The sequence below is a fragment of the Orbicella franksi genome, chromosome 5 (assembly GCF_964199315.1).
Source record: "Orbicella franksi chromosome 5, jaOrbFran1.1, whole genome shotgun sequence".
Lineage (NCBI taxonomy): Eukaryota > Metazoa > Cnidaria > Anthozoa > Scleractinia > Merulinidae > Orbicella > Orbicella franksi.
Window position 1 is genome coordinate 1,715,574 of NC_138149.1, and position 22,993 is coordinate 1,738,566.

The following is a 22,993-nucleotide window of genomic DNA, read 5'->3' on the forward strand; positions in this document are numbered from 1 at the left end:
AAAAAAAGACTAAAAGCACTTTCTTGACTAGTTTAGCCTCTAAAAAATAATAACGTACTTCCCATCTCATCCAGTCTGTCCAGTAGAAATCGGACAAGGATTGTAGCAAATGTAGCTGATGTGTTTGGGTTGGCCAGAAATGAGTTTGGGATAATCTGACAAGGGAAATAAAACAATCACAGATATCACTGCAAGTTCAATGAGGAAGACGTAATCTTCAGGGTGTTCTTAGTAATAAACACTCCATCATTATTTCATTGCTTAGAAACAGTATGTGTGCTGTCCTCACCTGTAGAGCATAGTTTGTGTGAATCCTCTCCACCAGATACTGAAACAATAATGAAAAATTGATTCATCCATATACTTTAAATAGAGCACTAACAAGCAACCAACAAATGAATAGAACAAAATAATGTCACAGTAAGGTAAATACCTTTATACTCGCTGTAAAGACCTCTTTGAAGGTTGACGTGTTCATCATTGTAAACTAAATATGTTCAAAACACAGGAAAGCTATTAATTTCATAACCAAGATACAACTATGGCCAGATCCTTTACAGGAGTTCAGTCACGGTGTTTTGTCTTTTTTTTTTTGGCCACGTACAAAATCTCCTTTAAATGGAAGGAAACCTGAAAATAATAGTTTATTAAGATGGAAAACCATCAAAGAGATAATAATAAACCATAAAAGAACAAGGATGGTCAAGGATGGTGAAGATTGACACGGATTGCAAACCATGAATTTGAAAAATTTAGGCTAAACTTTTCAAAATGTGCAAACTGTGACTGAGCTCCTTTAACCATTTTGATTTCATATCTCAGGGTCATGCAAGTATCAAAATACTCACAACTCCAGCAAAGTGCTCTAAGATTTCCTTTTCTTCTTTCATTCGTACTTGCTGAGAACTGCAAAAACCAATACAACAAGAAATATCAATACAGAACTGCCACCTGAGTAAGCTAACAATATTCTTACTTTATAGGAACAGCAACAAAAGCAGGAAGAAACAATGAAAGACAGAGAGCCTGATTCCTTATTAAAAGCAAGACCTAACTTGTTTAAAGGGTTTGGCTACCCTCATTTTAAGTAACCTACATATAGTTAGCAACTTGTCATGGCTAACATTTATAATCCCATTTAGTGGTATCAATAATCAGCATAACAACAAACAGGTACAAAATGGCATATGCTGAGTAAGTTTCCATGGACCGAGGGAAACTACAGACTTGCATATTTGCAATCAATCTCCTGTCACGCAGCTTCAAAGTCACAGCTATTTGAATGAATATACCTTGGAGGCCTGAGATAATACTGTCCAGTGTTAGGGCTGACAGACACTTGATAGATGTCCAGGGCCTGCAAGGCTGAAGTTAAGAGTTTACGTCAACAAGAAAGTGCAGTCAATAAATCTGACTGAATGTAAACACATGTAACAGCAGTTAATGTTTCCTATTACTTCTATCAATAAATACTTATTTGTCAATGAATATTTTTGTACCCAAAGACATCCCAGAAAGGACACAACAGGGATTTTATTAAGAGGCCAGGTACCAGGCAAGTTGACCGGCTGTAAGGATGAATTTCCTGCCTGGTTTAAAAACCTACAGGAAAGTTCTTCTTATAACAAAGTTCAGTTGCCTGCCTCTGAAAACCAGTTGCACTCCCGCTTTACTCAATGAAACCTCTGACAAGTTCTCCTATATTTTACCCACTGAAGTGAAGGCTAAATTATCAGAACTTTTAAGGATTTCACTGATAACAGTCAGGAACAATTCAGATAACTGATTGCTTACCATATTTCAAGAGCCTTGTAAACAAATGTGTCTCCCATGGAAGGAATGTCTTGTTAGCTTGAGCAGAGGCAGGAGCATTGATATCCCCAGCAGCTGAGAAAAACAAAAAACACAACCATCACTACTGTGATCCAACAAAGCACAACACCTGTATAATGTGCCCTGCTATTAATAGCAATGCTGCTCAAATCTGATACAAGTACCATCTTCAAAAAGGTCATGATATGATACAGTGTTTATGACCTCCAGTGTATTCTGTATGTTTTGGACTATATTTACATGTAATACCAGCCTGTTACAGCCTCTGTCCCTATACAGTTAGAGTAGATCCTAAGTCAGAGTTCAAAAATGGCCATGTTACTGTCATTGGCAAGTTTATAGCCTTCTAAAAACAATTCAGCGTATTTTCACTTTGAATGGTTGTGATCCTAGTCTAAAGCCATCTCTGACACGGTCCTGTTTGCATCTGATTTAACTTGCAATCAACAGAGTGTGAATAACTTACTTCCTGATACTTTACATGATCCAGCACCCCATGTGATGGTCTTGACACCACACACAAGTGTTTTTACCATACTGCGGCAATCAGGTACAGAGAACGTTGTTGTGGGGCTGGGACCTACTAAACAATACAAACAGACACTTAGACCGTTAGAAAAGATTCATTATGTAAAATATATAATTTTTATGACAACACATATAAGGAGGTTGTACATGTAAAGTCACCAGCTATTCAAAGTTTGTTTTCACAGCAAACATAGAAATAAAAAATACCTGGTAAAGAAGATGATGATTTCTAAGGAAAAATAAAAATGATAATTTATAAGTTACCTAAGAATAATAAATGAGAAGTTAAAAAGCTTTAATTTTAATCTTTCATGCAGTAGGGAAAAGAGAAAAGGAATCTGACCATGCTTAACAGATAAAAATAGTTACTGTTAGTACATCATTCTCAAAAAAAAAGAACTGCACTTTGATTTTCCTGATGGTGGTCACCCAGACCACCCATCTACAATGTAGTTTTAGCACTTCAGTTATTTTTGGTGACTAGCTACAGTGTGCATTATTAATTTATATATCAAGTTATATATTTTTGAAAACAGCAGTATACATAAACATTTTCTCTTGCCTAGGCCAAATATTGTGGTTCTATGCTCTCACATGGCATGTTACAATTAGTGACTTTGTGTTCAAATTTTATCTGGTTAAACAAACTATCCCCTTCTGCTTAAATCTGGAAATCCAAAATGAAATCCACATCTTCTGCATTATCATTAATTGTTGCAAAAACTTATTTTTCATAACCCTTTTTAATACAGCCAAACCTCTGCTAATGGACGCCTCCTGAAGACAGGCACCCCCCATAACTATAGACACTTGGTCATAGTCCCACATACACTGTACAAGAACAACATTACTGGTACTAACCATTCATAAACTGAAACTTCTTCTGAGTGGACACATTTCTGGTCTCAGGGAGGGCTCTGTCAGTTTGACTTACATATTCCCCTGTTAGAAAATCAGAAACTGGTTATTTACCTTTGTTGTGTCTTGGTCCTGCTTCTCGGAAGACTGCGTCTCTCCAGTGGAAGTAGAACTTGATGCAGTGGATGTTGAAGGGGCACTAGACAACGAGCTGCGATCAGCAGCCGTAGTGGACGTGGTCGTCACAGATGACATGGATGAACTAGAAGAGGATTGTTGAGATGATTGTTGCTGTGCTTGAACCTCACTCATCTGTGGGCTGTGAGATTTGGAATGTAAATGACAAGATCAAGATCAAAATACATGTACTCCAATTTTGTATCAAATTTTAATCATTTGTAACAGTGCATGTACAATACAGCTTGAAGGTAATCTACAGTAAAAACAAACATGTGCAGAACACAACATGAAAAGGGTACAAGAACTGGAACAGAACATATACAATTGGATGTGGAATGAATACAGAAGAGGCACAGAACATGTACAGAAAAGAAACAAAATGGACACAGAATGGGATACACATGTAGGTGATTGAAAACAAGGGAAAGCATTTCTGAGATTGCTTATAACAGATCATGTTCTTGAGAAGCCCAAATAGACGTGCTTGGAATTTCCAAGTGCATCTATGCAAGTGCAACAAGATTGAAATGTCGCTTCATCACATAATTTTATTTCAGTTAAACTCAGAGACAGAAATTACAAACATCCATCTTATCTTTGTGGTCATTCATCTTTCTCAAAGTGTGCAGTCATTAAACGTTAGTTCATTCATGTTAATTAGTTTATTATTTAAGTTTATTATTTAGTTTATTATTTAAGCTAAATAACACACTGTACCATCTGTTGAAGATAGCTGGAACATGATGTTTAGCTATTGACTGGAATTTCCTCACAAACACCTCAAGCATCCTCATGAGAATTTCACGTCCCTGAAAAGTTACATCACAAGAAATAGTGATCAACAATAAACACAGCATCACTTTGGAAGACAAGGAGAAAAGCAATTTATTAGTCAAATATCACTAGGCCCATCAGGCTGGCGCTTATCTCTGCTTTCTGTTGCATGAAGTGACTAAGAATATTTCTACGCCCCTCCCTGGATGGGATGCTGGTCCATCGCAGGGTTACCCCAAGCATTAAATTTGCCAGTACCCAATTTAACACCTGGGTGGAGAGAGGCACTGTGAGAGTAAAGTGTCTTGCTCAAGAACACAATGCAATGTCCCCAGCCAGGGCTCAACCCGGACCGCTCGATCCGGAGACAAGTGCACTAACCATGACACCACCGCGCCTCCACCAGACGTCACTAAGAAAGGATTAAATGCAGCACACTTACAGTTCCCTGCTCCTCACTGTTCTGTCGGATGCACTCAACAAGGTTTAAAAGAAGCTAAAAGGGAAAAAAAATAAGATAAAAAATGAAGCAACTGTAAGCAACTACTTACTATCAAGACAGTAAGAAATATACAGGCCTCTTTCTCCATAAAATTTTTTGTTGTGTTGACAAGGAAAAAATGTTTTGTCACACAATCACTCAATATGCACAGGACCTCTAATTTATTACTGTCACACAATTGCCAAATTGTGATACACAATAAGGTAGCCAAGGGCAATCTGCACTTACCTTGCATGACATTGTTTGTATGCTGACTGGAAGTGAGTCATCATGTACGTTCTTGGAGAACATGTGCACTGCTAATGACAGGTGTGGAAGAGGAAGGTGTCTGCGTACATGGTGAACCAGATCAGCCAGAGTACTGTAAGCCAGGGGACGCAAGGACTCTTTTGTAGTCCAGCCCTTGCCGATCAGGACTTCCTCATCAAACAACTGGTCAATATGAGGAACAAATCCTGTGAAACAAATTGAATGTCTACGTCATAGTTAAACATAGTGTCAAGAATAAAAATAGCCCAGAAAGTATCTTCTTTGGTTTTCAGCTGACTTGTTCCCAGTTGTTCCAAATGGTTGAAGATCAGCTTGCACAGAGAGTCATGTCTGATATAGTCTGGAGCCACTGGATTATGTAGTCAAGCTAGTGGATTTTGTCCAAGAAACGTCACTTGCCTGTTGGGCAAGTGAACTTTCTTGGGGCAATTTTGCATTGTTTATTTATTTTTTTGCAACTTTAAATACAAAATGTAATTTTGGTGGCCGACTAAGAATGATGGTCAGGCTGGTACATCATAAAACTGTTACAGCCTGCCCAACAGCCAAGCCTGAAGATTCTGCACCCTACAGATGCACCTGGCAAGTGGGAGAAGAAATTCTCACATCCTTGCTAACAATCCACATGTGTGTGACTCCTAAGACAGAACTGGGGATGGATCAGAGTTTTAAACTCCAAAAGACAAAATGATATGTGAATGGGAAAATCTACTCACTGTTTCTAAGATCTGTGGCCAGAATGTGTCTTGCAGCAATCAGCAATTCTTTTCTGAGATGAGCAACTTCTTGTGGACAGTACCGCAGCAGACCCAACATTCCACCAACCATGTTCTGTGAGTATGTGTTGACCATGTCTTGGTAGATCCTGATGATGTATGCTAAGAAAGACAGTGTTTTGATTTGTGCAGCCACAAAATCAACATACACCTCTTTATTGAAAGTTGGAGATTTTCTAAAAGGTAAAATCCAATTGCATCAGCTCAGTCTAGATACATTTAGTTGTATCAATGCAATGTATGTCAGTCACAATTCAATAATAAAAATCAGGAAATTTAATTATAGTCACGAGCATGTGATGCTAAAATTATGGGAGTTTAACAGCTTATATCATGTCAATGGTGACTTTGATACCAATATTGTACCATAAAATCACATGTACAGTATAAGGTACAATTATTGCAACTCCCAATCTGAGCTTTTCAGTCACAAAATTAACTACAATATAATATAAAAACATACAAAACACAGAAAAGCTAAATAATGTACCAGAGCTATATAGAAATTAAAATTAATTTTTTTAAAATTTTTCCCAGGCATGCATAGTTTTTCAACTTAGAAGCACATCCAGTAGACGGTGCCTGAAAATGTTCACATCCCCTGCTACTTTCAAGTCATTGGAAAGATCATTCCACAATTTGCATCCACGGTAGGAAAATGAACATTGCCCAAAGGACAAACAACAGGGATATTCAGGGTCTCAAAAGAACTCAAAAGGGCTGGAGTGTGTGACCAGCTACCTTAAAACAAGCCTATTTTCAATGAATTGTTACCTTGCTGCCAGAGAAGGTTGTAAAATAATGGTGTTCATGATCAAAGGAATAAAGTCTGCTACTACACTGTGGACATTCTGTTTGTATAACTGTAAAAACAAAACAAAGCACTACATCAATACAAAACACAACTAAAACAAAGGTTGGCAAACTAGGTACATAATATTAAGTGATTGGAATAAAGTTGCATGATTGTACAATTTTTTTAGAAACAAAAAACACTGTTTTACCTGATACATAAGCACAACAATGATTGGTAACTCAGCCAAGACTTTCAGTGAGTTCACAGCCTTAGGAATTGTTGTCTGAAAAAAAAAGAAATGTTCATCAAATGAAATTCTACATTCTTCTACTTTATATTTATTTTGATCGTAATATTAAGAAGACTTTCACAATACAAACCTGTTGACCACTCTTACCACCCCCCACATCTCCTGTGTTGAGGGGGGAGGTAGTGGATGCAGCACCACTGCTTATTCCAGGGGTGGTGGTCGTTGGCGTGGTAGTGGCATTGCTTTCAGGTGGTAAGAACCCAGTGGCAGATATTGGCACTACATCAAAGAATTGTTTCTGAGACAAGAGAAGAAAAAAATGAAAGTGTCAGTATCTTTTCTCATTATTAGTAAAGGAAGATGTTGGCCTAAATAGTCAAAACTACTGTAATACTGTAACTGCTGTCAATGTGGTTGATACATGTGCATTAATTACTACTCAAAAGTAAGTTACATGTACCAACCTCTCACAAGTTTCAAGACGGCAATCTTGCATTGAGAGAATTTCAGAGACATGACTCTTGAATTGAGACGAGACAGTTGTCTTGCAAGAAGCTTTAAAAGCTGTAAGTACTACGAAACTGGTTGAACTTCACTCAAGATTTTAATAATGTATTGTAAAGCAAACCGGCAACAAAAATACTTTGAGCATTATATTGATGCTGCAAAACTTCTTATTAAAGATTACTCTGAACATTTCAACTGTACATTGCATGTATCTGAATCATACCACATTTGTTGGTAGGTCTTTATAAATTGTCTTCACAAACTGCAAAAAGTGCTGAATCTGAAATATTTGTAAAACAACAAAAATGGCATTTAATTATTCAATCAAACAGTATGTCGTTAACAATGTCCCTTCTATTCCAAATTACAAAGTGAACATTGTCATCATCATATTTGTCATCATTAACGTGAGTTAACAAAAGTTTGTCATCTGTCCTACCATGAAAATCTCATCAAATTCAACCCTTTACACAGTGTCACCCTGCAGTAATGCTCTTATCCACAGTTTAATAACAATTTTCTTAATTCTAATCATTTAATTAACTCTCTACAGCACATATACCTACAGGATTGAAAATGCATGCATTAGTGAGAAATTCATTTTAAAAATCATAATTTGTTACTTTGGAATTACTACTTACCTCAGATTGTAAAGGGGGTCGAAACTGCTTGTGAAGCTCAATGATGATCCGTAAACACACTAACACATTCTCTTCATTTTCAATCTGTGCAAGTTAAATATCATAATGATAATTTAATAACTTAGTTAATTATTATTAGTAATTTCTTTAAAAATGAAAGAAGTTACATGTAAATTTGGAAAACAAATGAACAGATATTTGTTACCTACTGGTATGAAGTACAAACACTTACTCACCTCAAGTAGATGAAACATCAAAGAAAGTATGGACTACAAAATAAAGAAATTTGAAAACTCTGTTAGATACATGTCTACAGGTATACTTAAATCAGAACTAATACAATGTATGTGTCTGACTTTTTTATTCCTCTGTAAACATTAACTATTTTGAATTGTACATAAAGTACAAGTGTACAGCGCTAAACAAACTCAGCAAGTATCTTGTCCAAACCAGTACAAGTATCTGATACACTTCCATGAGTTGCATCTGTAGCAATTGCGACTGCATTTGTATCCTATATGTAATATGTAATATTTTAGCAGTAAAATGCACCTGGAAATGAGGCCTCAGATGTTCATTGGTTGGAATACGATGCAGAATCTCAAGCAAGAGTTTTCTGAGTTGCTGTCAAAAGAAAGGAAATCAGAATATAATCAACATAGACTAAATGATACACATGCAGGTTCTCATTAAGTGCCGGCTGCCAGCTAAAAAACCAGCTATGCTACTTCAATTTCTGAGCCGCCTACTTTTTGTGAAATAATTGGAAAACATTGTTTTTTTTTTTGGAATGTGGCTGAACTTTGATTATCTTTGTCTTAGGACAGTCAAGGCTGTAGCTTAACAGGGGGCATGGGATCAGAGTGTGGTGTACGTTTTTTGATTACACTAGCACTGTAGAATAAAAATTAATATTCACAGAGTTTCATGACCTTTTCCAAAAATTGATTATTTTTAGGAAACACCTCCAAGAGAATGCATTAAATATCATTTCAGAGCCTCCCAATTTCAAAATTCTGGGGGGAGCATGCTCCCAGACCTAGAGGTTTGTCCCTTTGCCATTCAAATTGGTATCAGCCGTCTACTTCATGAAACTAGCCATTCAGTTCCTAAATCAATGAGAACCCTGCATACGTGCCATGAAAGTACAGAATAGTTGATCATTTTCTTTCTTGTCATCAGCTCTCTGCTCAATAATCTATTGACATTGTAAGGAGAATTAATGTTCACTTGGTTGATCTTGGGAATTACAGAGTTTAGGTTCTGTAATTTGTGAAAAATCAAACACTTTATTGGAGATTATATTTCCTTGCACTAAAGTCAAATATATTTACCTGTGCTGGAACTTCAGTAACAAACTGTGGTTCTCCTACATTTTTTTGATATAAAAGAATGTAGAATCAAAATAAGGATTTCATACTAACAAGTTATTAAGACCACTTTTCTTGCACCAAGAATTATAAAACACTTGTGATTATTATTAACCAAACAACTGCTTACCATCTTTAAGATATTGAACAAATCTTGGTATTGAGTGTTCCAGAAATGCTGAATAACTTGATGATTGTACTATACTCTACAAAACAAACAGTACTGACAATTATTACTACATCAATTGGATATCTATGGTAAGATGCTGAGTCAATACCTTTTTTCTCTAAAAAAAAATATTACATCTCTACGCATAGCCAAGGGGAATACTGTCATGTGAGGTTCAACATGATTGCCTCACAGATATCTCATTCCACAGGGACACTGCTCCTGTGCATATTTACATACTGAGGTGCACAAGGGAGAAGCTAGAAGTAGTTCAAAAATTTCATGTGGGAATTTTTATGTCATAGCTGACATCCAGGCCAAATGCATCAAAAACATCATCTACCATACCGTCACCACTCTCGCGCATAATTTAAAGAATGAGGCACACAGGGGACAAACTAGAAGTGTTTTAAAAGTTCCTTGAAGAATTTGTATTCAGTAGCTGACTTCCATGCCTGCCATATGCATCAAAAACATGATATACTAGAGCATACTACAGTTACATATAATGTGTATGGTACAAGTTGCCATGGTGTTTTTGACTGAAAGTTTTCACATTCGTGGATTAGATCTTTTCAAAATGGCATCTTCATCAAGGAAGAAAGCTACAAGTTAAACTGTGGCCAAAATAAAATACCAACCTCAAAGTTTTCACTGATTTCTTGTGCAGCTTTCAACTTTTTCTCTTCAGCTTTAGAAATTATCAAGTAAGAAAAATATTGATATACTTTTTAGCTTCTACAGGAATTCTAGAAAAAGTGTATTGCAATATACATAAAAAAAAATCATGCAAAGATCTAACACAGGTCATGACTTACATGTAATTTTTCAGTCTTAGGGAACTTTTCAGCTTACACAAGTGTGTGTGTGTAACGTTCAATCAAACAACTTGTCCAGCTCATATGGCGTATAAAATAAATTATCTGTATTAACTGTGTGGTGTTAACATTACAGTGTACTGTGCTCTGCAGTTTATAGATCAACTTCTTATATTGCCAGTGCTTTCTTAAATTTCTAGCACCATGAACCCTTATAGTTCTCTGCTGTACTTACACATGGAGGCCTCTGTTAAAATGTTGGTGTATGTAGTAAACATCTTGATGATGTTTGCCGGCCCTGCCTCCTGCGGAGAGGTAACCGAAGTAGGACTTGCTGAAGCTGCCATCCTGCATAGTGTGAAAACAAACAGTACTGCATGTGGTTTGCTCTCAACATTTCCTGTTTCCTTGTTCACTTGATTACCATTTTAACACACAGAGGAAAGGAGATGTTACTTAATTCTAAGGTCTTACTTTGCAGACTTGCCCACATATAACGATAATATACTTTAAAAATACCAACATATACACATAAACACTATAGTTACAGTATCAATAGATGTATACAAGCTTTATACGCCGTTTAGTAACAAACTGTGTTCAAAGGTTAATGATTAACTTTACACTATATAGCTAGCTTGTCGGTAAAAAAGCATTACCGCTTATTAAATTAAATCGAAATTAAACTTAAGAACTTTAATACAGAAGATACGTTATAAACGCAGCAACTGATTTCAAAGATAAGGTCAAAGTTAAGATTTAAGGCTTAAGCTTAAGTTACATGTATGTTTTGCATGAATTTTTGATGGAAACGAGATTATTGCAGCCTTACAATTCTAAAATCTAACCTAGTTATATGACATCATATTGAACTGAAACGAATTAACAAATCTATGTGGGTTTTCTCCATTTAAAATGTGTATAAATTTCTACATGTACAATAACAAAACGCTCCAACAAAGCGGGACACAAGCCACGGAAAGTCAAGACATGTCAAACACTGACAACACTAGACTTGAAATCTCGTCGATGAACCCACTTGTCAATCCCATTAAGAACGTGATCGACAAAGAACGGAATTAACTAGATATTGCCATACCTCAGTTTAAGCTAACTGGCCGGATAACTGATGCATTTTTCTGAGAAGATCATGACTATGACAATCTCATGAACACCTCCATCTTTGTTCCGCTTCTTGTCCCTCAGTGTGTGTTACATGAAGTCATCACTGAATGGAGACCTTCAAATTTGACGGTCTGATTGTGCGCTTCCTCGGTAACGCAGAGCTGCTGCCTCATCATTCTGCCGGCGCACAAACACGTGTAAAGAGCACATTTTGCAGAAGCAATAACAACCTGGGATTATTCTTAGTTACACTTCGCCATTTTTATCCAGCATGGCGAAAAATAAGAGGAAAAGGAAACTGAAGGAACAGGACTTCCAAAAGGTGAAGCTGAAAGTCGGAAAGAAGTTACAACCTGCTCAGAATGCGACTGACACCTCGTTCAAATCGAGATCTGTTTTCATCCCAAACCAGCTTCAGAAACTCGACAGTGAACCAACAAATCAAAGAAATCAAACCCTGAAGGTAAGGCTTTCATACTGTTATGACTCTCTGTTAACTTTTATAAGTATCAGACGAAACCTTCGACAATTCAAGGAGTTAGAGGTGGGGTCGAGAAGAAAATTGTGCAGTCAGCGTTTCCTTTCAGTTGACTGTTCCACCCTTTAATTTCATTATGTTGTGTGTACAGCTTGCATCATGGCATTGGACATATAAATCTAGGAAAAATTGCTAGTGCTTTCTTTAGCACTTTGAATTTATTTGACAGACTGAAAGTAAAGCCAACATGACTTGAACATTGAAGTTGAACGTGCTATCCTTCTGTTCTGTGGGAGGACGGAAGAACTTTAATTGTCATGTGCAAAAAGTGAACACGCATCACACTTATCCCAGCCACTGAGCTACCAAAATTCTGACTGTGTGATTAAACAGCATAACCAATCTTGAACATTTAGTAATTAAAAGATAACAAGAAAAAAACTTTAAACTGAAGGAGGTAGAAACAACAAAAAGTTAACTGAGTTAAAAGCCATTTTAACCCATTGACTCTTGGAGCTTTGTGTCAAAAACGCATTTTTTTGGTCATTTTGGAGGTTTTCAGGCTGGATATGGGCCAAATTAGCTCCAATCTACTCAAAAATCTACTCAAAAATCTACTCTTTTCCTTTTGCTGCATTGATTGATCTTCTTCTGGGCTTGCTTCCAGTTTAAAACATTCTGAGAAGGCATCATCGTGACAGGCAATTTTTGCCATGGAGTAGCCATGTGTAGTGGCAGGAAATGTTCCTCTGAGTTTTTGACTCAACTTTTTGAGCATTTTTGTGCATATCTCAGGCTCCATTGGGCCAATCACTCTGATCTGGATATCACTGGAAAGATCTTTTCCTCCTGCAGAAGTTGAGCATAGATGATGCCAATTTTGGTCAAAGGTGATGACGTCAGAAGTGGAAGAAAGGCCAAGGCTCGTCACGGTCGGTTACGGCCAGCACAGGAGTCAATGGGTTAAAAGAATCAATATTACTGCTTAGGTAAAAGCTTAGTGTTTTTGTTATTCTTATAGGATTTACTTGCCCAAGTGGGCCATTACAGTGTCACAATGAGAAAGGAAGCACTAGTTGGTCTTAAGGATCTGTTTCAGCTCCATGAGAATCTTCTGGAAGAAAATCTTGGAATTATAACCAAAAGAGTAGCCGAGAAAATGACAGACAGCGACCCATCAGTTCGGCAATCACTTCTTCTATTATTCTGTTTTATATTTCCATTGGTACCACAGGAAAGGATGGCCCCATTTTCTCCAATCGTCATGGCTCACTTAAGCTGTGCAATGACACACATTTATGATGACATTCAGCATGACTCGCTTGGTTTTCTAGAACTGTGTCTTCAATACTTCCCAACTTTAATGGTGACTAGTTCTTCACAGCTGATTCAAAACTTTGTTGGCATGATTTCATATCAGGGCACTTCAGGTACTAAGAAGTCAAAAGGATTAAAGCAAAAAGTAGGAAAAGGACTTTCTGTGAATCCAAAGGGAAAACTCTCTTCTTTAAGGTCACGTTTAAAAGTCCTACAGCAATTGTTAGCTTTTTTAAAAGCCTTGGAATCTTCTACAAATTCTTGCCAAGCAGAAAGCTCTTTTACATCAATGAACCATGTTGATGTATCAAGCAGCAAACCCATATTTCATTTTCAGAAGCATCTACCAACACAAATTCAGGTTTTGCAGCATTCTGTTGAAGAACCAATGTTACTGCCCTTCACCTTTGACAACACCGTAACATTTGGTATGCAATCAGTAAACACAGGAAGTGAGTCCAATATTTTAACTGATGGCCAAAAAACGAAAGATTTCATGGAAACAATTGTGCCTTTACTGTTGGAATGCTGGGTTGAATGTAACCCTGCCCAAGTGACAACTGGTCTCCCAGACAGTGTGATGTCTCCTTCATCCATCAATGTCATGTTAGCTATAGCAGAAATTTTCAAAGTTATTTTCAAAGCAGCTGAAAGAAATCAAACAAAGCATTCCAACATCCTGGAGCAGACTAAAGTCGAAAACTTCCTGCCTGATATATACAGAGAACTTAATCATCACTTTATGAGCCACTTTCCATTCACAGCATGTCATACTCCATTGCTTAAGAAAGAGAAAAAGAAGTTTGGAAAATCATCTCAACAGGATGTGGGAGATAAAATCAGTTCTTCTGTGTTAACTCTAAACCTTGCAATCTGTGAAGTAATGCTACAGGTTGTAAGAAATGATGTTGCTTTAAAGAAGAAGTATCATTCTGCAGTTCAGAAACTTGAAGACTTTGTTATAGAATCACTGCTGTTGAAGGCAAAAGGAGGTGCTTGGGCTCAACAATTTCAGACAGAGCATGTGGAGAGTTTAATCAAGTTTGCTCATCAGATTCTTTGTGGAAAACAAGGTAATGTATTGCAAATTGTATGAGCATATGCGTGGTACCATGTTATCAAATCTGCATGTTCAAACCAATAAATACTGTATAATACGACATAGGTTCAGCTAAGAGTGATTTTGGGAAAATTATGAGTGAAAGAAAGGCCATGGCAGAATGCAGCACCTTTTCCCTTTAAATACTACCTTAAATTCTGAGGCTTATGGGAATAAAACATAAGAAATTAATTAGTTATCCCATAACCTCAATGTGATTTCTTTTGTTGTATTACCCGAAGCCTCAGAACCACATGCTTAAAAGTGTCTTTCATGTTTATATGTCTGTGTGAATTAAACATAAAAGAGTTCAATTATGGTAGACACCAGGGAAGTAAACTGATGAATACAGTATAATAAAATGTGCTTTTTAAAATCTAGTAGTATTTTTCTTTTTAATTTGTTTGAAGATTCTGATACAGCAAGACAACTGCTCAGTGCAACTTTCAACTTGTACCAGTCCAGCCACATCATGTGTGGGACAAAGAAGATGCTGATGGTGTTTTTTAGCAGCCTTGCATTTCCTGAGAACCCAGATGTGTCAAGGTGAATTTCTCCTTTTCAAGTTTAACATAATACTTACACCTTTAGGTCAATGCACTGCTCTTCCTACTTTCTAGAGTTTCTTGATCCCAATAGATTAAATGATCATTTTTATTCAACAATTTTTGATGTTTACAATAGACATGAAGAGGTACATGCAGTGGTTCAGAAATGGCTCCAAGGATTGCCAAGTGTGTTGCTGCTGTTGAAGGATGCCAGCCCAAGCATGACAGAACTTGTCCTTAGAGACATGAAAAAGGCAATGGTGCAATGTGTCCCACAACCAGATCACAACTTTTTGGCTCATCTGTCCTTGTTCTTTTGTGGGTTTTCTGATTTGTAGAAATCTGTGATACTTTGAGTATAAATTTATTTTGGGGGATACGATGATACGATATACATTATAATACTGCTTAGTAATTAGGTCGTGGGAAAGTATCTCGGTCATCTCAGGAATGCTAAGTGGTCTTGAAAATAACTTTCAGAAATCAATCCATAGAAAAAAAGATCATGGTGACTGGTACATTTACCCATAACAACATACAGAAAGGGTATCACAGGGACAAATATTACCAAAACATGGCTTTCCTTTTGTATAATGGACTGTGTGACTGGGGCTTGCTTGGTATTCTGGTAACCTGTACAGTTGCCATATATTTTTCCTATGAAGGATTGCTGTACAAGTAATTGTTTACACAAGGCTTAGTAACACAAAGCAGTATCCTAGACAGTTGAATTTATTTTTTAATCAGTATTTACATGTTTGGATAAATTCTATGAATTTTTTTTCAGCCAAGAATAGTGGACCTTTTGTAAACATGAGTGAAACCATTCAGAGATCAGCAGTGGAGCTGTTGTTTCACCTTCCATCATTGGATGACAGTTTGCTACAAAACATTGTGTGCTGCTGTCATGGTGGTCAAGTTGGATTATCAGTGATTCAATACATTCTCCAAATCCTGCATTACAGGTTGATTGTTTATGCTGTACATGTAGTTTAAAATGATTTCAGGAGAAATTGAGTTCAAACTAGTTTGATTTGTATTTTGCTTTGTTTAGGATTATGACAATAAATATGGAACAAAGAAAGATACATATGAGGCTGGTTTAATATCATTTTGACCTGAAATTCATTTTAACCTGCCACATATAAAAGTACTGTCTAGGGTTATATTTCCATACATTTTATTTGCACAATCTGTTTTCTGATAGTGTAATAGTTAGATAGGAAGTCTCGACGATTTGGATACAGGGAAAAACCTGAATCGTTTGTAAATGCTTGTTTCATTTGCTAAACTTCAATGGAAAGATTTTTACATGCATTTTTCTCTACTACATATACTGTATCAACTGTATTATGAAACAGTGCATTTAAAACCTGACTCCAATATATATGAAAGCTGATTTATCAGATGTGCAATTGCATCATCAGGCTTGTTTTTTGTCATTTTAGCCTTTCTTTATGCATTTACAGGAGGGTAAATCAAGATTTTGTTGCAAAGTCTTGATTAAGATGGGCAAAAAATGCTACTTACCATTAAAGCAGATTCAATAGATTTTGACACAGACATCTTATAGGAATTTTGTATGATTATTTTTTGAGGCAAACTTCACTAAATACATATACCTAAGAACAGTGTCCTCAAACTTCACGTTCTAGCTCATTTACCAATAATTTGTCCTCTTCAAAGTGGAGGAAATATGATGGATGAGCTAAATTTGTATTGACTTTGCCTTTTAACTTACCAATCCATGTGGTGTTTTCTGTGTAGGTCTCCAGGCTATCAAGGATTTATGTACCACCCTGCAGCATTTTCTCTTGAAACATACTCAAGTGTTCTTATAAATGTAGCAGTAGGTGCGTGAGAAGTTAATTATTTTGCTTTACAAGTGTGTTTCAAATTCATTGTTAGTTATAGCAACAGGCTCAGCTAGGAATTAGCATTACAGTGCTGGACTTTACCTTGCATTCTTCTTATCTGGTATTTTTCTTGCTTGCCACATGTACATTACTTATAACAACTTATTATATGGTTTGCGTTTGTAGCCAAAATAACGCGCGCTCTGATCGGCCAATTATAGAGCATTATTCTCCCGTGATGCCCATGGGCCAATTAGGGGCTTTCAGAGACAAAGCAAAATGCCATATAATAAACAACCTATTAACCTCAAACGTTCGGTCTTTACGGGAAAATCTCAAACCTTGACCTTGCTGTATTGAACGAGCGATAGCAAGGTCAATAGGACAAGGGCTTGGTTTGAGATTTTCCTGTAAAGACCTCACTCTCAGTTAATAAGTAGTTATTAATATTGCAGTGATAGAAGATAATTATAGGTCAAGACCAACTTTAGTGTAACTGATTGATAGTTCTGTACCATTTTCCTTTGGGGCACTTTCCATTTTCCATTACCTTCGGGTGTAAGGGTTTTTTGAACACTTCTGATGATACACTCCCATTTTTGGGAGCACTTGCACTTGTGGGCAAAACAAGATTCAGAAATTATATAGTGAATGCAAAAATTATTCATAAAATGTTGATTTGTGTGACCTTGCAGGCTTCTCTAAGAAACAGTTGACTGAGTATCAAGACACAACAAATCTTGCAGAGACCCACAAGCTGACTGACTTCACGTAAGAACATGTTTAGTGTTGATCAGCCTTGAAAATCGTAAAACTCCATACCAGTTATTAAAATGTGCTCACCTCTTTTTCCTTGTTGGCTTTAGAGACTGCAGCTTTTGCATAGTGGAAGAAAACACACAGGTGAACATACATGTCGTAACAGAGTATTTAAATTTTGCAAAATAATGACGTAGGGCCACTAGTTTATCAGTTTATACTGTCGTGTGTCACCCTCTTTAAATAAAGATGACTGATGGCGAAATGATTTACAGGAAAAAAACACTTGAATAGACCCTTTACAGGCCCTGTTTTTCTTCTGGCTTTAGGTTACACATAGCGTTATTTTGATATTTGTTTAATCCTGATAGCAGAGGAGAAATAGGCCACAAGGGGTAGGGCTGGTCTTTGTTTGTTTTTACCTTTTTTGACCTGTATTGCTTTGCAGTTTATCTTTTAAGAACCTGTATTGTTAGCAGAGTAAGTATGGTGTGTATTTTTGATTTAGTTTTTGTTTCTGTCCACGGTTAGGAAGAACAAACTGAACATGAACTATCCAAGGGTCCACAGAGCAATGTTTTAAAGTTATGGCAGACTCATCAGATGAAATTACAGGTAATTTTAAATCACCAACTTGTGTTTGTGATTTTAATTTAGTTGAAGAGTGTATTTAAGAATTCAAACTTTATGAGCGAACCTATAAAAAGTGCATTTTTGTATATTAAATCTTTTGTTGTTTCTTAGGCAGTGTGCCAGTGCTTCAAGCAATGCCATCAGCCTAACCTTCTACCACAGCATATGGGTCTGCAGCTGGAAACATATTTGGTAGGATAATTTACATATTTATGTGTTCATCAGCATCTGTTTAGTGTGAAGCAATTAACATAACTTTGCCTATATTATTTGTTGGAGTGGGTTAGCAATATGAAATTTCATGTTAATGTCATGCTGGCTACAAAACGTTCAGAGTCAGACCAAGTGTCGTGATCTTCTGGTTTCTGTAGCATGCAGCGATGAGAAGTATTGCTACTCCCCTTGAATGGGATGCTAGTCCATTGCAGGGCTACCCTCCAGCATTAAATCCACCATTATCCATTTCTACACCTAAGTGGAGAGAGGCACTGTGAGAGTAAAGTATCTTGCTTCAGAATATAATGCATGGACTTGAACTAACCATTTGGCCCCTGTGCAGTTCCCACTCATAAGTATTTGTTCTAGCTAATCTTCTGGTCCTTAAAAACAATTGGAAACTGTTGGAGTGCTTCAATAAGATTGAAAGAAAATAGCCCATGTTATTACCAAAACAATATGACAGTTGCAAATAAAGATTTGCCTGTAATATAGATTATATGCTTGATCTCTTCTACTCCTTTTTTTTCTCACCAGCGTGACTTTAAAGTTCTTCCTGTATCTGCAGCACTCAGCCTTTTATGGTTGGTTCGATGGTAAGTGTTCTAAGAAAAATGATAATCAGTTAAAATTTTGCAACAACTTAGCTTAGAATTACATTTACTTCTTGCCCCCTTTCTCCCCTCCCCTGTGATACTGATATGGGTTGCTGTAGTGTTTTTACAATACTCAGTAGGATAATTTCAAAAATCAATTAATTCATTTATTATTGCGATGGTCATACCTGAATTGTTGTCATATTTTCAGGAGCAATCGGGTCATTATCATTGTAAGAAGTACACATTACTGTGAGAGGTGAATTGATCAACATGACACGAGCATGGGACAAAGAAAAAATCTGAGTCCCCGAGAGGAATCAGTTAAATGACCTTGCTCTTCATGAGTTCTTGTAGCTCAGTGGATAGAGTGCGCGCCCGCTGCTCGGGAGGTCACGGGTTCGATTCCCGTCAGGGACTTTGATTTTTTTTCTTTGTCCCATGCTCATGTCCTGTTGATCAATTTACCTTTCACATTTCATAACCAAGTTAAAATTCACCATCTTTTCACTTATCACTACATGTCACTGTTTCAAAAAACAAACTTAATTTCAACTGCGTGTAGAAATTAATGCAAATGTAAAAGTGATCCGCTGGTAGCACTAGGCTGATCTAGGCGGATCAGTTATTATCAGATTACGTATATTAGATTACTTACCGGTAAATGTTGTGTCATTGTTGTTTTTTTTTACCTGCTACTTCTAGTGTGGTGGAATTGACTTCACCATCAGACTCTCTAGGCAGCCTGGGCAGCAGGTTACCAGCCAACCTGTTATTAAATCTTGTACCGTTGACTCTGGTTTGTTTACAACACTGTGCAAGCACGACTTCATCGAGTGTTGCATTGGAAGTTAACAACAGCGACTCAACTAGCAGTATAGCTTCACTTGTGAATAAGCACTTGTTTGAGGCAGCTGTGGAGTTGCTGGCGGCAGTTCCAGGAATTATCACCGATATGCTGTCGCTTTTGCAGAAAATCACGTCAGGTATCACCGTATGCGATTCTTGACAGTTTAGTCCCAATTTTTATAACCTAGGGTGCGTTCTTTTGGACTTCCTTGATTCCACTCTGGACAGTGATTAGCCAATTTCTTTGATGCGTCATGATCTGAGTGATCCTGCCAAAGAAACACAACATAGGATCAGTCTCCTGGTATGAGTTAATATTCGAGCGTCTCAGCGGGCTCATGCACTTGACTAGCCCTGAAAGAGTGAGGGACTGATTATTTTGTTTTGTTTTGTTTTTTTGTTTTTCTTTGTTTTTCTTTGTTTTTTTTATTTGAAATTTTTTGATTCTGATTACTCAATACGTACAAGTGTCGGACTGAACAAAGCCAGGAGCCTGACAAAGCCCAGAACTAACCGAGCACATGTGGCTGAAAAGTTTAGCCTAAATTTTTCTAGTGCGTCGTTTATAATCCGTGTTAATCTTCTCCATTCTCAACCATCGTTGTTCCCTTGTGGTTTTTATTATCTCTTTGGTGTTTTTCTCTGTCTATTATTTTCAGGTTATTTTGTACGTGGCCAAAATAATTCCTTTAACAGCTCGATTTTGGTTATGTCCTATTAAACTGTAGGAAACTCCGAGTCTGTCAAGCAGAACTGCGCAGCCGTACTCACTAAACTGTTGGGTTCTGACGCGAGACAGGTTCTCCTTCAGTCAGTGGACGTTTTACAGCTTCTTGTTACTCGTATCTTGGTAAGTTAGTTTGTGTACACAAAATTAAACCATACTGTGTGCAAGCTTCCATTCTGTGTAATCAACAAAACGAAGGTTTTTCCCTGTGTTTGCGCTCGACGTGCGAAAAAACGCGGGAACTGGCAAGGGAAAAATAGGAGGACTCAGGAGAGTGATCCCTGTGTTCTTCCCAGACTCCTCTCGTTCTTCATTGCTGCGACACTGATTCAATCAATCAGCTGGTGTAGGTGGATTAAAGGTTTAAATCTAAATACGTTTTTTTTTTTTACCTTTTAGAGCTCAAAGGACGCTGGGTCTTGTCATAAACAGTGGTTTGCTGATCTTCAGTATCAGTATTCCTTGTTTAAAGTGGAAGCCGGTCTGACATGATCGCCACCGACAGAGAAGCTGTCAGAGAATGTAAACACCTCACAGAATTACTATGTCACGAGAGCCTACGCACTGTCACTACCTCAGGAGTCCTGGTGCCTCAGTGGTGGGCTTCACATAGGGCTACGCTCTGTATGCCGTTATGGTCGAAAACAAGAAATACATAAATAAAATCAAGTATCCTTGAATTTTTTGGCGTATTTTTTTTTTTTTTTTTTTTCGTTTTACTGTAAGCTTACGAGATGTGCAACAAAAAGTCACGAACCACGGCGAGATTTGAAGTGCCCCACAGTTGTAACACGTGATTGGCAGTTTGCGACTTCTGACAAGAGCTCGTAGTTTCAACTTGACTGTAATGTCGCGAACAAGGAGTGTGGAACGCACGTTTTGTCATGGCCCAACTCCACTTCTCTTCTCTCCGTTTATTCAACCTGCCATTTTGTTTTTCTAATGCCAGTTTTTCTCGAATAGATTTGAAAAAGTCTTGTTTGTTTCCATTGTGGCTAGGTTGTTCACATGCGCCCCTCCTTGACCACAGAGTCCTTCCCAGTTCGCCGTATTTCACTATTAAAAAGTAAAGGAGCTTGGAGTTGAGGCAGTAAGTACTGCTGAGTATTTTTCACGTTTTTTATTGAACAAAGGACGTTTTTGTCGTCTGCGTTTCCATTTGGCGATTTGATTTTTCGTAGCATTTATACGCAGTCGTTTTTTCGAAAGCTAATTGTATGTAAAATACACATTTAATTAGTGAGATACGGAGCGCCGTTATCTAATATCTTTGTGTAAAGGATTAAAACTAGAGGTAAACATTGCGTAATTAATATCTATATTTTTTAATTCAAACCAAATCACGGAACTGGTTAGATCTCATCGGTGCAAGCAAGATTTATTTTCGTCTTTTATTTTTCAAGCAAATAAAACGTGTCTCGTGTTTTAACATTCTTTCTTTATTGAAAACAAAATAAAGTTTACACAGCTCAGAAAAATAAAAACACTTCTGCTTGGGAAACCATGCGAATTCTATTTGCGCCTAATATAATGAAAGAAATTTTATCATGACTCATGCTGTGAACCTTTTACACATCCAACATCATATGCCCTGCTTGATTATTGAAAATGAGCAAATTAATGTCGTAAAAATGAACAAAATGACAAGTCTTTGCACATTCTTCGTAATTCTATGATGTTTTATTGGGCATAATTCTAAAATAAATCCAGTTCAATACAGGTAGAGTCTTTAATTGCTTGGGGAACCATGCGAATTCTATTTGCGGTTAAAATATTGAAAGAAATTTTGTCTTGGATAATTTTAATCGTGACTCATGCTGTTGAACCTTTTACACCGCGATTTGATTTTTCGTAGCATTTATACGCAGTCGTTTTTTCGAAAGCTAATTGTATGTAAAATACACATTTAATTAGTGAGATACGGAGCGCCGTTATCTAATATCTTTGTGTTAAGGATTAAAACTAGAGGTAAACATTACGTAATTAATATCTATATTTTTTAATTCAAACTAAATCACGGAACTGGTTAGATCTCATCGGTGCAAGCAAGATTTATTTTCGTCTTTTATTTTTCAAGCAAATAAAACGTGTCTCGTGTTTTAACATTCTTTCTTTATTGAAAACAAAATAAAGTTTACACAGCTCAGAAAAATAAAAACACTTCTGCTTGGGAAACCATGCGAATTCTATTTGCGCCTAATATAATGAAAGAAATTTTATCATGACTCATGCTGTGAACCTTTTACACAGCCAACATCATATGTCCTGCTTGATTATTGAAAATGAGCAAATTAATGTCGTAAAAATGAACAAAATGACAAGTCTTTGCACATTCTTCGTAATTCTATGATGTTTTATTGGGCATAATTCTAAAATAAATCCAGTTCAATACAGGTAGAGTCTTTAATTGCTTGGGGAACCATGCGAATTCTATTTGCGGTTAAAATATTGAAAGAAATTTTGTCTTGGATAATTTTAATCGTGACTCATGCTGTTGAACCTTTTACACCGCCAACAT

The 22,993-nt window shown here is 36.9% G+C and overlaps 2 protein-coding genes across 4 annotated transcripts in view; one reads left to right on the forward strand and one right to left on the reverse strand.

Annotated features, from left to right (window-relative positions):
• The window catches only part of LOC145488506 (transformation/transcription domain-associated protein-like), a 53,740-nt gene extending 42,250 nt beyond the window's left edge, over positions 1–11,490 (reverse strand). For 2 of the 3 annotated variants that reach the window (XM_081467387.1, XM_081467384.1), the window contains exons 1-25: positions 11,372–11,490; positions 10,508–10,620; positions 10,096–10,145; positions 9,416–9,491; positions 9,250–9,284; positions 8,468–8,539; positions 8,152–8,184; positions 7,916–7,999; positions 7,498–7,554; positions 6,898–7,065; positions 6,726–6,800; positions 6,496–6,584; positions 5,662–5,897; positions 4,904–5,130; positions 4,616–4,669; positions 4,117–4,208; positions 3,334–3,538; positions 2,569–2,590; positions 2,300–2,416; positions 1,795–1,887; positions 1,293–1,365; positions 849–906; positions 434–487; positions 290–328; positions 59–155 (exon numbers count right to left, since the gene is read on the reverse strand). In XM_081467387.1, coding sequence (XP_081323513.1) covers positions 59–155; positions 290–328; positions 434–487; positions 849–906; positions 1,293–1,365; positions 1,795–1,887; positions 2,300–2,416; positions 2,569–2,590; positions 3,334–3,538; positions 4,117–4,208; positions 4,616–4,669; positions 4,904–5,130; positions 5,662–5,897; positions 6,496–6,584; positions 6,726–6,800; positions 6,898–7,065; positions 7,498–7,554; positions 7,916–7,999; positions 8,152–8,184; positions 8,468–8,539; positions 9,250–9,284; positions 9,416–9,491; positions 10,096–10,145; positions 10,508–10,619 — 2,218 coding nt within the window. In that variant the 5' untranslated portion in view covers position 10,620; positions 11,372–11,490. The remainder of the gene's footprint in view (positions 1–58; positions 156–289; positions 329–433; positions 488–848; positions 907–1,292; positions 1,366–1,794; positions 1,888–2,299; positions 2,417–2,568; positions 2,591–3,333; positions 3,539–4,116; positions 4,209–4,615; positions 4,670–4,903; positions 5,131–5,661; positions 5,898–6,495; positions 6,585–6,725; positions 6,801–6,897; positions 7,066–7,497; positions 7,555–7,915; positions 8,000–8,151; positions 8,185–8,467; positions 8,540–9,249; positions 9,285–9,415; positions 9,492–10,095; positions 10,146–10,507; positions 10,621–11,371) is intronic. The other variant, XM_081467386.1, reaches the window with a different exon arrangement.
• Positions 11,491–11,576: 86 nt separating this feature from the next.
• Positions 11,577–21,183, forward strand: LOC145488510 (testis-expressed protein 10-like). Its single transcript, XM_081467393.1, has 14 exons — positions 11,577–11,860; positions 12,897–14,265; positions 14,702–14,837; positions 14,976–15,157; positions 15,627–15,804; positions 16,607–16,692; positions 17,391–17,466; positions 17,562–17,598; positions 17,986–18,069; positions 18,199–18,279; positions 18,841–18,899; positions 19,605–19,885; positions 20,477–20,598; positions 20,875–21,183. The coding sequence occupies exons 1-14, from the start codon at positions 11,669–11,671 to the stop codon at positions 20,965–20,967; spliced, it is 2,976 nt and encodes a 991-aa protein (XP_081323519.1). The 5' UTR covers positions 11,577–11,668; the 3' UTR covers positions 20,968–21,183.
• Positions 21,184–22,993: the final 1,810 nt, after the last annotated feature.